Source organism: Hyaena hyaena, unplaced genomic scaffold (assembly GCF_003009895.1).
Source record: "Hyaena hyaena isolate Hyena2069 unplaced genomic scaffold, ASM300989v1 scaffold_210, whole genome shotgun sequence".
In the NCBI taxonomy this organism is placed as follows: Eukaryota; Metazoa; Chordata; class Mammalia; order Carnivora; family Hyaenidae; genus Hyaena; species Hyaena hyaena.
In genome coordinates this window covers 602,999-620,684 of record NW_024080841.1, presented here as the reverse complement: position 1 = coordinate 620,684, position 17,686 = coordinate 602,999, and the positions used below count along the sequence as shown (strand labels likewise).

Sequence of the window (17,686 nt, the reverse complement as noted above, 5' to 3'; positions counted from 1 at the left end):
CTATATCTTATTGAGACTTTGATTTGCATTTCCCTTATGGCTAAAGATGTTAAGCATTTCTTTATATGGTTATTGGCCATTTGTATGTCTTCTTTGGAAAAATATCTATTCAAGTCCTTTGGCCAAATTGGGTTATCTTTTTACTACTGAGTTATAAGGGTTCTTTCTATATCCTGGATTATACATTTTAGCAGATACATGATTTACAAATACTCTCTTCCATTCTGTGCGCTGTCTTTTCATTTTCTCGACTGTATTATTTGCAACACAAAAGTTTAAATTTTGATGAAGTCTAAGTTATTTGTATTTTATTTTGTTACTTGTATTTTTGGTGTCCTATCTAAGGCTTTGCCTAACCCAAGGTTATGAAGAGTTACTCCTATGTTTCTCAAGAACTTATAAGTTAGCTCTTAAATTTATGTCTGGGATCTACTTATTTTTATAATTTATTTTCATATAATGTACAATTGCATAATTTCACATTTATAAAAAAGTTGCAAAAGAAATACCCAAAACTCTCATAGACTTTACCTAAATTCACCAATTGTTTACATGTTGCCCCATTTGCTTTACGTTCACTCTATCTTTATAATTGCACATCTTGTCCTGTCCTATCTAAAATTTGGTGGTGGACAGGACGCTCCTTTACCTGCAAGTATTCAGTGGTAATTCTTAGGAACAAGAATATCTTCTCATATATCCACAGTACAATTATGAAACTCAAAAAATTTACTATATTATCATTTAATCTGTAGTCTACATTCTAAATTTTGCCCCAATAGCTATTTCTCCTCAAGTCCAGGATCCACTTCAGAATTCTACACTGTAATTAGTTGTCAGGTCTCTTTAGTCTCCGTAAGTATGGAGCAGGCAATCAGCCATTATCTTTCATGATCTTGATGTTTCTGAAGCCAATTATTTTGTATCCAATTATTTTGTAGATTATCACTCACTTTGGGTCTAATGTTTCTCCATGATTAGATTGATGTGAAACATTTTTGGCAGGAAATCTCCACAAAAGGGATAGATGATGTATTCTTCTCTGTGTTTTTTGTGTTCACTTGGTTAATCCACTCTAAGGTTATCATCTTTTCCTCTGTAATTAACAGAGGAGTTTTGGGACTTTGTAAATAACTAGTTTCCATCAAGTTTTCACCACTTGATTCAGCATCCACTGATAATTCCTGGCTGAATCAATTATTCCTACAATGGCTGTCAAAAGTGAAATTCTAACTTCATCATTCCTTTAACATTTATTAGCTAAGATAATCCTGTAAGGAAGAACAGTCTCTTTTCTCCCATTTATTAATCTATCCACTCACTTTACTTATCTATATCAGTGTGAGTTCACCAACTGTAATTTTATTCCATGAATTCTGTCAGTTTTTATTTTCAGATCAAACTGTCCCAAATTCTCCAAGTGGGAGCTGGCTGCTGTGTCCTTTTCATGTGCCATCATCTTTTAAGCAGTTCCTTCTTTCTTCCTTGTTATTTTAATTTCTAAAGGAGTTAATTTTTTTTCTTATGACAACTTTCAAGATCTATTCTTTTAGCAACTTTCAAATATATACTATGGCATTATTAACTATAGTCACCATGCTGTACATGACACTCCTTGCTTTCTTGAGCAAGCTATTTTGGGGTCATCTTGTATTCTTCCTGCCCCAATAATGAAATTGGCCATTTCTCCAATGAGCTCTAGTTCCTTTCTTTTCTTTTTCTTCTTTTTAAATGTTTATTTTTGAGAGAGAGCGAGCAAGCACAAATGGGGGAGGGGCAGGGAGAAAGGAGACACAGAATCTGAAGTAGGCTCCAGGCTCTAAGCTATCAGCACAGAGCCTGATGCAGGGCTGGAGCCCATGAACTGTGAGATCATGACCTGAGTCAGACCCTTAACTAACTGAGCCACCCACGCGCCCCTCTAGTTCCTTTCAGTAGGGAATGATGTTTAGAAACCAAGAGCTAGGGTCTAGGTATGTTAATGCTATAGAATACCTTTGCTTTTAGGTACTTTCAGCAGAGAGAGCTAAGGAATAAATATACACATAGAAACATATCTATACTTCTCTTATATATACAAACAATGAATATATACTGATATCTACAGTCTGAATTCAGCACTATACAATTTGTTCCAATTTCCCTCCTTTTCATACCCGAGTATCCTTTCCTAGTAGTGAGAAATTTGCTCCCATTCGCAATGTGTTTACTTATCATATTCAATACTATAATTTACAGGACATTATTTCAAAACATAAAATTCCTTCTCCATTTTCTATGCTCTCATTGTTTGTTTCTCCATTTTCCTCTACTACCTCTCTCTTGCATGATACCATCCTTGACAATCTTCCTCAACAGTCTCTGTTAAGGCAAAGATGAATCTGTGAAGGAACCAGTTGGGCAGATGGAAGGGCATCATAATCCCGGATTTCTTGCTGCAGACTTCAGAAGGTAGGACAGGAGACAGAGATGGAAATGAGAAAGAGGGCAGGAAAAGTACTGAGAACACTGGCTATAAGCTTATGGGTTATTGTGAAATGGTTCAAGTCTATCTCTGGAAAGTAAGTGAGGCCATGACTCATTAAAACGTGACAAGTACTATGACCCACCTGGAGTCAGATTAAAATAATGTGACTTGATCCCAAGAAGAGATGAGAGCACTATATGTGAAGCTGAATATTTAGCATTGAAACGAAGATCATTCAAGTTATACTTACACCAGTTGAAATAGCTCCAGGTCTTCTGTGGGTTTTTGTTTGACCATGAGTAGCAGGCTGGCCTTTAAATCCCCATCTTTTCATGACGCCTTGAAAACCTTTACCAATACTGAACAAGGTAGACATTAGAATTCACATAATAAACAGAGCATAAAATATTCCCAACTGTGCATTTTCCTAACAGTACCTTAGAGTTTTAACAACACTGCTTATCTAAATAACTGGGAAAAGCTATGCAAGGAAACCCAAACATGAACATTTCTTTATCTATGTCCTGGTCTGCACCCCTTCATGGAGCCTCATTCCATATAAAATGATTAATTCAGGATTATGAGACAAGCTAAGCAGAGGGCGTTCTATCTGAACAGGGAGTTCTATTATCCTGTAAAACAACATAGTAAACGTGGTAAATTTCTAGAACTTCCAAAGTACTCATGAGCTATGTAGCAGGCGACCATGAAGATCCCTACCTCCTGGTACTCATGCCCTTGTGCCATCACCTCCCCTGGAGTCTGGCTGCCCTAGGAACTCATGTGTAAGGAACAAACTGTGGCAGACTGATGAAAGGTCACTTCTGACATTAGGTTACAAAAAGACTGTGGCTTTCTACTTGCATACTCTCCCTGATAGACTCTGGAGGAAGTCTACTGCCATTTCCTAAAGAGTGTCATGTGGTCTCCAACCAACTTATGTGGGCCTCAGGCTTCTCAAGGCCAGGTCAGCAAGCTTGGAAGGCAGTGCTCACGTTGGACCAAGATGACTGCAGCCTTGACCGATGGCCTGGTTGCAGGCCTGTGAGAGGCCCTGAGCCACAGGCACTCAGCTAAGTTGGGCTGGGATTCCTGATCACAGACACTGTGAGGTAACGCATGTTTGTCGTTTTAAGCAGTTATATTTTGGGGGTAATGTTAGGTGGCAATAGATAATATAACACTAAATAAAACTATAATAATGCCCTAATGCTGGACAAGGTTTACTTTTATAGGATATCCGATGGATCTTGCTCTCAAAGTTTGAATGGGAAGCTCACAGAGAAATAGAATCAGAGACTAGCAATTTCTTAAAAATCTAGTATTTCAATTTTTAAATGAAACCATTCTAATTTCAAATTCTGCTCAGTAGAGAAACATTCTGTGATGTAGGTAGAAAGTGGATAATACTATGGTTCAAGCATTATTAAGGTTGTCTCTGTCAAATATATCAGTACATAGATATAATGAAAGGGCTAAAATGCATTGCAAGGCCGTACCAAGTATATTTGTATACTCTTAAATTTTTACCTTTCACTAGATAATATGTCAACATATTTTTAATACCGTATTCCCTAACACTAACAAAATACTGTATAAATATTATTAGACAATGCATAGTTCAGGCTACGTACAAAATGGACCAAAAGCACAAGATTATAAAAACCATGTTACTTCCACAAGGACTATGTTAAGCATTTGACAATTATCAAAGAGTAATGGGTTGAAATAAGCCCATACAAATAATAGTTTTAAATAAGTCACAAAGTCAACATAAAAACAAATGAACTATGTGTAGAACCTAACAGCTGAATATTATCAAACGGCACACCAAAAGTTACTTGTATAGGAATAATTTAAATGTAGCTTACACCATTTTCTTCACATTAATCAACTGAATGGTGTGCACATAATTCTGCTTTGCCTCAAAAACTTAAGATAATGCTTATTCCTGGTCAAAGAGCTAAAATAGTAACTTAACATGTATTAAATGAAAAAACTGACTATAACTTTTGCAAGGAGACTGTCATCTAAGAACAGAAACTGTGATAATCAAATGTATTCCTGAAATTTTGCTTCAGAAACTTAAATATTTCTAGTTAATGCTGAAATTTAGAACATTTGAAAAATAAAAAGCTTGGTAATTTAAAAATAAAAAAGAAATACTTACGAAGTCATCTAAGCCTATGTATAGTATCTGGCAAATAACAGTTTAAAGGGAAAAAGAGAGAGGACTAGCAACACTAAATTGAACATGTTTTAAAAATACCACATTCTAAACAGTGGCCATTCTTGGTAGAAAGTTTACTGGTACCTTCTGAGTTCTCAAACTGATTCACTACTTACTTAAAAAGAAAGGGTGCCAGTGTGTGCACCAATAGAACAAATGCCAGGTAAATTATAGAAGATAATTTAGGTCGTTTTAAGAGTAAATGCGTCTAAGATGAAAGCGGTATCCAGAAAGTGCTAATTACCTGTCGGCTAATTACAGACTGTTTTTCAATCTAACTCTAGAATGCATCATGTTGTTATACTGTGTACAATGGGAACCTCTTCAATAAATAACATGTAAACAAAAGGATAAATGCAAATGACATGACAAATTATTGGTTTAATTCAGATGATGGAGAAGAGAGTGCACCTGTTGATTCATGGGCGGTACAGCTATCTATTCTACTGCTTCTCTCAGTTGTCACCCAACTGAAGAACAAAAACAAAACAAAAGCCAGGAAGTGAACCGAACTATATACTTAGCATACCCAGTCACACTTCAAATATAAGGTTTTCACAGGTAACATAAAAGAAAACCTTTATTTTACTAAAAACGATGTGTAGCACATAGCACTGTGCTTTACCTCCCCTCCCCTACCCCTTTTCTGCTGCAATTTTTAGTTAGCAGGGAAAAAATCAATCAAATTAAATTCAAGTCCGAAAGAACACAATGTGAGAAGTTCCAAACTTAGTAAGACATATCAGAAAATTAGGAAAAACAAAAACTTATTTATAGCTTTTATACTTGATAAACCAAAAATTCATCAAAAAACTCAGAGATCCTATTAAATTTAGGAGACTCTACTGCCTTTGTTTCTCAGTCTATTTCCCCTTGGTATACTTTAAGTTCATGAAGGGCAGGGGATCATGTATTATTCAACACCTCTGCCCAACCTAGATTCATTCTGAGTCCTGGGAGAACTTCCTCTCAAATTCTCATCACTGCATCTTTCCCTCAACATGGGCTTCTTTTATCTCTCTCTCCTTGGTATCCCTTTATTCTTCCTTGGAAAGCAAATGGTTCTCCCTTCATTCCCAAATCTAAAGACTTTTATAAAAATAATTTTTTATTATGGAAATTTTAAAACATACTCAAAAGCAGATAGACTAGTACAATGAATACGCACTCTGTTTTATCTATTCCCCTACTCTTTAATGGATTATTTTGAAACAAATTCCAGATATCCTATCATTTCATCCATAAATATTTTAATATGGATCTCTTTTAAGGATCCTTTTTAAGAACAAAACCACAACACCATCATCATAATCTAAAAAAAAAAATCATTGATTCTTAATATCAAATAACTAGTCACTATTCAAATTTCTAGGGCCTTTTTTAAAAATAGAGAGGCAAACCATGAGAGACTCTTGAATTATGAGAACAAACTGAGGACTGATGGGTGTGGGGAGGAGGGGGAGTCATGGGCATGGAGGAGGGCACTTGTGGGGATAAGCACTGGGTGTTATATAGAAACCAACTTGACAATAAACTATTTATTAAAAAAAATACCAATAAATAAATAAATAAATAAATAAAAATAGAAAGGGTTGTCTTCTATCCTTGCTTACGACCCTTCCCCTCACTAGTCTCAATCATCATTTCCTCCCTATTTTTCTGCTTCTCTAATGCTCTTTGAGAAGTTTCTTTCCTCTTCCTGCTACATGAAACAATGATCTTAAGAGTCCTACTGCTGACCCTCTTTCCAATATTGTTTAAATCAGGGTTGGCGGGGTACCTGGGTGGCTCAGTCAGTTAATTGTGTGACTTCGGCTCAGGTCATAATCTCACGTTTCATGGGTGCGAGCCCCACGTTGGGCTCTGGGCTGACAGCTAGCTCAGAGCCTGGAACCTGACTCAGATTCTGTGTCTCCCTCTCTCTCTGACACTCCCCTGTTCATGCTGTCTCTCTCTTTCAGAAATAAATTAAAAACATTAAAAAAAATTAAATCAGGGTTGGCAAACTATGGCCTATAAGTGGCCACTTTTGTAAGTAAAGTTTTGTTGGAACACAGCCACGTACATTTATTTACTTATTGCCTACGGCTGCTACGGAGCTATAATTTGCAACAGAGAACATAATGCTTGTAAACTTCAAAGATTTTAAATTTGGCCCTTTGAGAAAAAGGTCTGTTGACTCTTGAACCTATTACTAATAAGCCAGGATTCCACAAACCTTGCCCTCTGGCAAGAATCCTGCTACGTTGTCATTGCACAGATGCACTGTCCATAACGAATCGGAAGCATCTCAGCCTTTCAGTTACAATGCTCCAGAAACAGACACTGAACATCTCTTTCTTGAAGCCACCCTCCTTTACAGACACTAGGATGACATTCCTACAATAGCAGTCTTTTCACACAAGCTGTCCCCTGCTTTACAATGCAAAACAACAACAACAAAAGCAAGCCAACAAACTAAACCATAACCTTAGGTGGCTGTCAGTAACTTCTTCAGCTTGGGGCATATAAGGCCTTTTTTAACTGGGTCCAGTCTACCTTCAAACACTGCCCATCATAGATCCTAGTCAGAGCAGATTATTCTGGTGAATCCCTAAGAATGCTACTCTCTCTCCTACTTTTGCTCATTCTGCTCCCTCAGCCTCAAATACCCTTCTCACTGCATTGTCTATTTTTACCATGAAAAAAACTAAAAGTGTTTGTCGTCATGTGTTACAACAGCTACAAAGTACTTGATTTTTTTTTATTAAAAATAATCAAAATCCATACTGTAAGTAGAGGTTTTTGTATTAGAACCATTTCTAAATTAAGCTTTACTTCTTCTCTTTACCTGATTTATGCTGTAAAAACTTGTACATAATCTCTCAGAAAACCCAGCTGAGTACTAAATGGAAGAGAGAACTCTTGACTTCTCTAAGGATGCCCCAAGATCAGACTATATGTTAATGGATGTGAGGGTGGGAAGATGAAGAAATCACTGCTTTAAAACCAGCTTCTCTATGGCTAAACATTACTATGAATATAGGGCAATAGAGATTCACATTAGGTCCTCACCAAAATCATAACTGGGCTGCTTCTTCATGAAACTGAACAACTGAGAATAGAACAAGATGGTATCTTTACTTGTGAAAAAGTAATGTGAAATATAAAGGCATAATGTCCAAATCAACAATCAAAAGAATCTCTTTTAGGATATAATTTGACATTACTTTCCTATGTTTTAGATTCAAACCACCCAAAGAGGTTTTATTCTTTCTTTTTTTTTTTTTAATGAGAGAGACAGAGACAGAGAGAGACAGAGAGCCCAAGTTTGTGTGAGAGAGACAGAGGGAGAAGGAGAGTCTTCACCCTGTGTGGTGCCAGACTTGGGGCTCAATCTCACGACTGGGAGATCACGACCTGAGCCTAAATCAAGAGTCGGATGCTTAACCCATTAAGCCACCCTGGTGCCTCCTACAAAAGCTTTTAATTAAAACGTTTTTACTAAAAAAAAGGACAATTTTTAATAAAATACATTACATGTATATAAAAGGCCCTATTAGCTAATTCATGATCTCCATCAGGATTAGCCTTTAATTTATGATAAATTAATAAGGCACAAATGTTTTAATCTTTAATTATAACTTCTCATTTCAACAAACTCATGCAGATAGATGTTATCTCCCTACTTTCATCTCTGCATATTCCAAGGCATCTCTCTGAGGACCACCATAAACTTCAGGAGTCAATTTCTACCTAATTCAGTGTTGTCTAAACCCATTTAATCAGTGATGTACAGCTCCCGAGCCCACACAAGTAAGGCACAGTGGAATTTTTCAGCTGCTTTGTGCTCTATCACAGTTAGTTAAAAGCTGGCACCAAATAGCTGTATAGCTGTTACTGTCTAGGATGAGTTTGTGACAGCATGACCTGAAATGCAGAATGTATTGTTTCTGTCTAAAAACCATATACCTCCCATCAACATCTGGGAACATTTTTATCAACAAGTGACTGCTAGGAGTGCACGGCTTGCAGTTTCCTGACTCAAGCTAGCTTATTCAACAGTATAAGGAGCCAAAGATACAGTGATTCCTTTGAGTCCTCTTATAAAAGGGAGCACTTCCTGGCTGTCCTAAATAAACTGAGGAAACCACACTTGCTGTCCTAAATTCAATGTGTGTGTGCTTCTAAAACAACCACCATCACCACCACACACACACACACACAAAAACCCCTCAAATAACTGAATCATTTCGATTAGGAGGCAAGATGGTGGAGAAGTAGGGAGTTCCGTACATTTCACTTGCCCCCATCTCTCAAACAAAGGCCTGAAGCCATAGGAATCCTTACAGAATCCTGGAGTTTGGGAGGAAAAGGAGACAGAGCCTGCTGAGAAAACAACCTTATAGGTGTGTGAGTGCAAACTGGGGAAGATAAAATCGGGCCGGGACCGGAGACACGGAGGGAGGGGTGGGAGTCCCCTTTGCGGGGAGCCGTGGTGAGTCGAGGGGAAAAGAGCGAGCAGCTGAAACTGCTCAAGGAACTGTCCCTGTCCCTGGAGAAGAGAAAAATCTCAGCTCAGGACACAAAGGGATCCGGTTTCCAGCTGTGCAGCTGACATTGAGCGGGATGCACTGCTTCCAGGAGACGCCAGGAGAAAACGCTCTTCTGCTCGCCAGATCGTCGACCTGGAGGGGAAGCAGTGCACCTGAAGCCGCCCCACTGCTCTTCGGGTTCTGCTGGATTCCCACTGGGGAGGTGAGAGACTTGAAACTGCTCAGAGGGACTCAGCCTGCAGGTTTATTTCCGGCGGTATCAATGGGGCGCTGGGACTAAGATCTGGAAACGAGCCAGAGGTTGGGATATAGAGCATGGCCCATCTCAGCTACGCCTGCAGCACAGGGAGATCGGACCCAATAGAGTGAGTTGCAATGCTTAGTTCGAGAGGGGACTGGGGCGCTTCCATATTTCTCCCCACAACCACCAAGACGGGACCTCAGGGAGCAGTCCCAGGAGTAGTGGAGGCTCAGACCCTCCTACACCAAGCCACGCCCATCCCCACTAGAGGGCTGCCTTTTTTTTTTTTAACCAGAGCCCTGGGCATGACCAAAATGGATGCACTACTGTGATTAATTCTAGATCAATTCTTTCTTTTCAGATATATTTTCCCTTGTCTCATTCATATCCCTCCTCTCTGCTGGACCAGGCACTCTGGTCACTGGTTTGCTTAAACAATCACATTTAATCCATTCTCTAGATGTATATTCTACACCTCCACCGCTACCTTTCTCTCTCTCTCTCTCTCTGGGGTAATTGGACTCTATAGTTTCTCTGAGTAACATAATCTTCGTTTCTTTCTCCTAGCCTCTAACCATATTCTTCTCTTTCTCTCTCTGAATTAAGTCTCTTAGACCCTCTGCCTGGTAATTTCTCTTCCAATATGGCTTCCTCCCTGCTCTGTCATTTCTCTCTCTGTATATGCTCTTCCATCAGCACTGCACACACTTTGCTCTTTATTTGTAGCTGGGAATTCTGGTTTTATGCTTTCAGACTGTCCTTTGTCTTTTGGGGTCTTTTTCTTTTCTTCTTTTTTTAAATTTATTTTTATTATCTGTTTTTCCTCCTTCCTCTTTGTCCCCCACCCCACCCCTTTTTAAATCTTTTTCTTTTTGCCTTTCGGTTTTGTGTTTGTTGGATTTGTCTGTGTGTTTGAGTGCTTTTGTTCCCTGTTTGTCTGTCTGCTTTCTTTTCCAGGGCTACCTCACAAAACAAGCCAAGTACATAGGGTGAAGAGTCCCAAATACCACTACGAGTAGGGAAATAAAATAACCAAAGTCTCAATAAGAGAGACCCAGAGAGAGACACCATTCAAAGAACACTTCCTGAATGGATAGGCCCTGGACAGTCAAAGAGCCTTCTTTTTTTTTTTTTAATTTTTATTTTTTATAGTTTGTTTATTTTTGAGACAGAGACAGAGAATGAGTGGGGGAGGGGCAGAGAGACAGAGAGACAAAGAATCCGAAACAGGCTCCAGGTTCCAGGTGTCAGCACAGAGCCCAACGTGGGGCTCCAACCCATGAACCATTAGATCATGACTTGAGCCAAAGTTGGACACTTAACCTACTGAGCCACCCAGGTGCCCCCAAAGAGCCTTCTTTAATACAGCAGTACTCACAGGTGCAGAGTGCATAACAAACTTTGAAAACTAACAAGATAAAGAAAGCTAACCAAAATGATGAAACGGAAGAACTCTCCTCCAAAGAAATTCCAGGAACAAATGACAGCTAAAGAACTGCTCAAAACAGATATAAGCAACATATCTGAACAAGAATTTAGAACAATAGTCATAAAATTAATCGCTGGGCTTGAAATAGGCATGGAAGACATCAGAAAAACTATTGCTACAAAGATTATGGAGCTTAAAAATAGTTGTGATGAATTAAAGAATGCTATAAATGAGATGAATAATAAAATGGAGGCATCCAATGCATGGATTGAAGAGGCAGAGAGTAGAATAGGTGACTTAGAAGACACAATTATAGAAAGAGGAAGCTGAGAAAAAGAGATAAACTGATCCAGGAACATGAAAGGAGAGTTCAAGAGCTTAGTGATACAATAAACAGAACACTATCCATTTCGTACAAATTCCAGAAGAGGAAGAGAGAGGGAAATGTGCTGAAGGAGTCCTTGAACAAATTATAGCAGAGAACTTCCCCAATCTGGGGAAGGAAACAGACATTGAAATCCAAGAGGCACAGAGAACTCCCCTCAGTTGTAACCTGAATCGATCTTCTGCACGACATATCATAGTGAAACTGGCAAAATATAAGCACAAAGAGAGAATTCTGAAAGCAGCTAGGTATAAAAAGGCCCTAATACACAAAGGGAAACCTATCAGAGGAGTGACAGACCTATCTACTGAAACTTGGCAAGCCAGAAAGGAATGGCAGGAAATCTTCAATGTGATGAACAAATCATAGATGGATCAAGGGCCTGAATGTGACAGGAAACCATCAAAGCCCTAGAGGAGAAAGCCAGAAACAACCTCCTTGACCTCAACTGCAGCAATTTCTCACTTGACACATCCCCAAAGGCAAGGGAATCAAGAGCAAAAATGAACTACTGGGACCTCATCAAGATTAAAAGCTTCTGCACAGCAAAGGAAACAACCCAGAAAACTAATAGGCAACCGATGGAATGGGAAAAGATAGTTGCAAATGACATATCAGATAAAGGGCTAGTATCCAAAATCTATAAGGAACTCACCAAACTCCACACCTGAAAAACAAACAACCCAGTGAAGAAATGGGCAGAAGATATGAACAGACACTTCTCCAAAGAGGACATCCAGATGGCCAACAGACACATGAAACGATGCTCAGCATCCCTCCTCATAAGGGAAATCCAAATCAAAACCACACTGAGATACCACCTCACGCCAGTCAGAGTGGCTAAAATGAGCAAATCAGAGGACTCTAGATGCTGGCGAGGATATGGAGAAATGGGCACCCTCCTACACCACTTGTGGGAATGTAAACGGGTGCAGCCCCTGGGAAAACAGTGTGGAGTCTCCTCAAAAAATTAACAATAGAACTCCCCTATGACCCAGCAATAGCACTGCTAGGAATTTACCCAAGGGATACAGGAGTGCTGATGCATAGGGGCACATGGACCCCAATGTTCATAGCAGCACTCTCAACAATAGCCAAAACATGGAAAGAGCTTAAGTGTCCATCAACGGACATATGGATCAAGAAGATGTGGTTCATCTATACAATGGAATACTACATGGCAATGAGAAAGAATGAAATCTGGCCATGTGTAGCAACATGGATGGAACTTGAGGGTGTTATGCTGAGTGAAATAAGTCAAGCAGATAAGGACAGATACCATATGTTTGCACGTATAGGTGGATTAGGAGGAACTTAATGGAGTACCATGGGGGAGAAGAAGCGGAAAAGTAGTTGGGGAGAGGGAGGGAGGCAAACCATCAGAGACTCTTGAATGCTGAGAACAAACTGAGGGCTGATGGGGGTGGGGGAGAGGGGAAGGGGGTGATGGGCATGGAGGAAGGCACTTGTGGAGACGAGCACTGGGTGTTATATGGAAACCCACTTGACAATAAACTATTTAAGAAAAAAATAACTGAATCATTTCACAATATCATGAAAGGACATAACAATTTTCTGCAGGTCTTTAGCCATATTATTGTGTTCATTAGACCAGAAGACCATATTGCTGTGTTTTGTTGAATCTACTGTAAGTCTTACTTCTTCATTAATATAGATAAGAGTGAGTTATGCCACTTGGAAAATGGAGGGATTATTTTTTTTAAATAAGTTTTTGTAACAAAAGGAATCTTAGAAACCATATAGTCTCCTGCCCCTATGGTAAAGACAATGAAATCCACACCCACACAAGTCAAGCCACCTTCCCAAGGATAAATCCCTGGTAAACGGAAACATCTGGCCATGCTTCCAACACAGGTCATACTGGCTCTTGGGAAACAGATTAGAGCAAATATCCAAAAATATCCCGTACACTGGAGTGTCATAAAACTACTTTAAAGGCATCTTCATTACTCTGTAAATTCTAGATGTAGCAGGTAGTATGTAACCTTAAAACTACCTAGAGTGCTTTTTAAAGCTTCAACTTTGCTATACAAGTCAATCTTAAGAAGGCAATAATAGATGTATTAGAAAATACCACAACAGAATTCTTAATGACTTAATGTTTTTATTCATTTTAAAAGATATTTCCTATTGAAAGAATTTTTTTTCCTCTAAAATCTGAAACAAATTAAAAAGCAGTAATATCAACAATAGTCCCAGTAGCCAATACTCCTGAGCATTTAATACATGGCAGGCCTTGAGCTAAGAGCTTTCTGTGCATTCTCATTCAATCTTTACAACATGGCTATGAGGTAGGGCTATAATTATGTTCACGTTAAAGATGAGACAACGGAGAGGTTGAGAAAGTTGTCCAGGTCACACAGCTACTGGGAAGCAAAGCCCATGCTTTCGGCCATTCCCTATTCTGCTTCTCATTAGGCCTTAATTTTGCTGATTTTGAGTTAAAAAATGCTATTTTGTAGAGTTAAGAATGAGATGATTGTAGGTGACTACTATATAAATTTTTAAAGTAACAAAAACAACAAAATATAACCCCAAAACACTACCCTCCAAACTCTCCTTTATCTTGAAACACACATTCAGTATGATTTAAGAGGGATTAGTTTTTGCTGAGAACAAACTGAGGGCTGATGGGGGTGGGGGAGAGAGGATGGGGGGTGATAGGGATGGAGGAGGGCACTTGTTGGGATGAGCACTAGGTGTTATATGGAAACCAACTTGACAATAAACTATTTAAGGAAAAAAAATAAGAGGGATTAGTTTCTATAGGGATTATTTCCTTCTACAGTTTAATCACTCATTTTGAAAACTGTTTCATTACTATGCTTAAAAATGTACTGCTCTGAATAATAGTAAAGTAACTTATTAAAAATGAATTAAAGTTGAAAATGTACAGGGCTAAACAGCATTTGTATCCTGAAGGCAGCACATGCCTTGTTTTCTGCTACTAGAGTTCAGAGCCAACACCTGCTAGACAGAATAGAATGGGCTAGTGGGAAGGGTTTCTGACAGTATACAGGCACCCTTCTGGGTAGTGTGCAGGATTGGGCATAGAGCCCAAAGAGTCCTTGCTCTTTTAAGAATCCACCTGGCATTTTAATCACCTTAAGACTTTGATGGGTAGCCATATTTCTGTAAACAATGTGATATTTTAATAAAGAACCAAATGAACTGAATCTCAGTAAATGTGCAAGGTGTTCTACCAGTCACCTAATCTCCCCCACTCCTTTCATTTCTAATACCAAGGATAATATTATCAAGGTAAATACCAACTCTTCTATTTTGAGGCCAAAGGGCAATAAGAATCAAAAGAGCACTGATGACTTTAAAGTAATAACTCCTAAAAATATACGGGTTATTGTAATTAGCCCAGATTTGTAAACAAGATTGTTACATTATCCTTTGTACAGAAAGAAAAAAGTCCTTTAAGTAGCTGAATGAACTGTTTTCTAACTTCAATCTGGGCTTCAGAATTTAAATAAGTGAATAAATAAATCCAGACAACCATGAGAAAAACTTATTTCAGGTATGCCACTCTCATGATTTAAAGTTTAACACGGGGTGCCTGGGTGGCTCAGTCAGTTAAGCATCCGACTTCAGCTCAGGCCATGATCTCACGGTTCGTGGGTTTGAGCCCCATGTCAGGCTCTAGGCTGACAGCTTGGAGCCTGAAGCCTGTTCCAGATTCTGTGTCTCCCTCTTTCTCTGTCCCTCCCCACTTGTGCTCTGTCTCTGTCTCTGTCTCTCCCAAAAATAAATAAACATTAAAAAAAAATAATAAAGCTTAATAAAACACTTGGCAGGAAAGTGCACCATGCTCACATTATAGCGGTATCACCACTGTGGGTGTCCTTCCAGACAAGACCTGACCACTTTTCCCTATAACGTAGAGTGCATTTTTATAGTTTTCTTTTTGTTTATTCTATCATTCTTGTCTAACTTCATTCTTTAAAAAAAGAAAACCCTGTAAAATATGATAAGCACCATTAGGATCACTAGAAAATGATGGGCTAAGCATTCTATCCTATGTTGAGGATAGAATCAACAGTCACTCTCATCTCACCCATTGTTTGTATATTAACTACAGCTGTTTACTCCTCAAAACAGAGTGAAAGAAAGGGAGGACGTTAGACCCCAAACTATCTATTAGAAGTTACAATGGAATGTAGTCGCCATTACAGAATAAGGATATAAACTTTCAAAGGGTGCTAAGGCAGGGCGCGAGGAACACATCATTATACATGCTAGTCTTAAAATTTTACTTAGAATGAATTACATAAAACTGTCACATTTCAAAGGCAGGGCTTTTAACAGCATAGCTGTAAACAGGATAATGAAACTGAAAACTTATTCTGCTAGAATGGTTTTATATATTAGATGTAAAAACCTTTCCCATTAATCTAAATTGGATTTAGATTCTCAAACCCTTTGGATAAAAAATGATTTCTGGTATAAAAGTAAAAATTAAAATGAGCTCTGGAAAGTATTTACCTCATATTCCAAAGTGACATGAGTAAATACTTATTTATATAGAGAGTCATACCCAAATTTAACACAGATAAATACAATGTATCTTTCAATGCAAGCAGATTTGCCAATGCAATTATTAACAGAGAAACATTAAAAAATTTTAAGAAAGTCTTCAAGAAGTTGTTGCTAATGTTGGTCACTGGTCACTTAAAAAAATGCAGACAATTTCACCCTTGAAGTAGTTTCTATTAACACTGTATTGTCTTGAATTAGGTAGTATTTTGTTTTCAATTTTCTTATCTATCAAGAGTGTGAGCAGAGGAGAGGGGTGGAAGGGAGAGGGGGTGGGGGGATAGTGCAGGGGGGAAGAGAAAGAATCTTAAGCAGACTCCATGCTCAGTGCAGAGCCCAATGTGGGGCTTGATCCCATTACCCTAGGATCATGACCAGCGCCTAAATCAGACATTCAACCGACTGAGCCATCCCAGGGACCCCTTTTAATTCCGTTTTAATTTTTTTTGTAAAGTAGGCTTCATGCCCAACAGGGAGCCCAATGCGGGGCCTGAACTCACAATCCTGAGATCAAGACCTGAGCCGATATCAAGAATCAGATGTCTGACTGAGCCACCCAGGCACCCCCAAATTTTCTTAGTTATTTCCAAAATATGTTTAGTCAAGCAATTAAAATTCAAAGTATAAAGCAAAAAAAGTTAAAATACTCAAAATATAAGTAAAGATTTAACAATTAAATATAATTATTACACTATGAGAAAAATGAAGATTTTCAATTAGAGATTTGAGATTTTTCTTTTCTAATGGAAAGATGATGAAGCCCATTAATTACTCAAGAGACCAATTTTCAGTTTTCTGTTAACTGAAATGTGAGTTATAAATAGGTCTACTTTTATTGCCCTGTTACTTGAAACTGAATTGATTAAATGTGCTTGCTGTAAAACAGATGTTAACGTGTTATAATTTGAGTAGACTTAGGGAAAGGAAGGAATTAGGATTCCAAGCTGGGTAAAGGAGTAGGAAGGGAAAGCAGTTTCACTGGTGAGCCTGTGACTGTTCTTCAGTCCAGTGTTTCTTAAAGTGTGGTCCCTGGACTAGTAGCATCCACATCACTAGGCACTTGTTAGAAATGCAAGTTCTTAGGTACTAACCCAGATCTACCGAACAAGAACTGAGGGTGGGGGTTCCCTATAATCTGTGTCTAGCAAGCAGTCCTGCAGATTCAGAAACCTGCTCAAGTGTGACAAGCATTGCCCCTGCCTGCAAATGCATGCCCTCCATCATCTGACCTACCTGTGCTTACCTGTGTCACTGTATAATTTTTTTCTAACAGGATTAATAATCAAGAAGAGGGGGTCCAGACATTTCAAAACATTTAAAACAGGGGCTGGAAATGGAGGACAAAGAAGCACATCTCTGGCTACAAGTAAGCCACAGTACGGGACTGAGAGTACTTGTAGTCTATTCCCAAAAGATGATGGTTCCATTCACAGTCAACAAGGAGAAGAACATTCTCATTGGCTGTGAAGAACGTCAACTCCCTAAAATGAAAAGCATCAGGCAAAGGAGACAGAATTTAAAAACGACAAAGAAAAGCAAGCAGATGCACATGTGTGTTTCCCATAATCTGTCAGTGGCAAAGAGAAGAGGCAGTAGCCACTGTATCAGCTGAGGACCCAGTGCTGCCCCTGGAAGGAATTCAAAATGGCTCCTCATGAGAAGGACAGAGTCCTACTAATCTACAAGCACTTATAAGCATCTTGAGGCCATACTAACATGCTAGCTACAAGAGTCACTGGAAATATTCAGTAAAAAGTGAAGCTCTATTTTATCTGATCTCAAGTGATACCACGTAAAGACACGCCCTCAGACTAAAGTGCACACTTGTGTGGGGTA

The 17,686-nt window shown here is 38.8% G+C and overlaps 1 protein-coding gene across 1 annotated transcript in view; it reads right to left on the bottom strand.

Annotated features, from left to right (window-relative positions):
* Window positions 1-17,686, bottom strand: part of MRPL3 (mitochondrial ribosomal protein L3) — a 50,245-nt gene that overhangs the window by 10,898 nt on the left and 21,661 nt on the right. Inside the window, exon 8 of the mRNA XM_039242235.1 lies at window positions 2,718-2,826. Coding sequence (XP_039098166.1) covers window positions 2,718-2,826 — 109 coding nt within the window. The remainder of the gene's footprint in view (window positions 1-2,717; window positions 2,827-17,686) is intronic.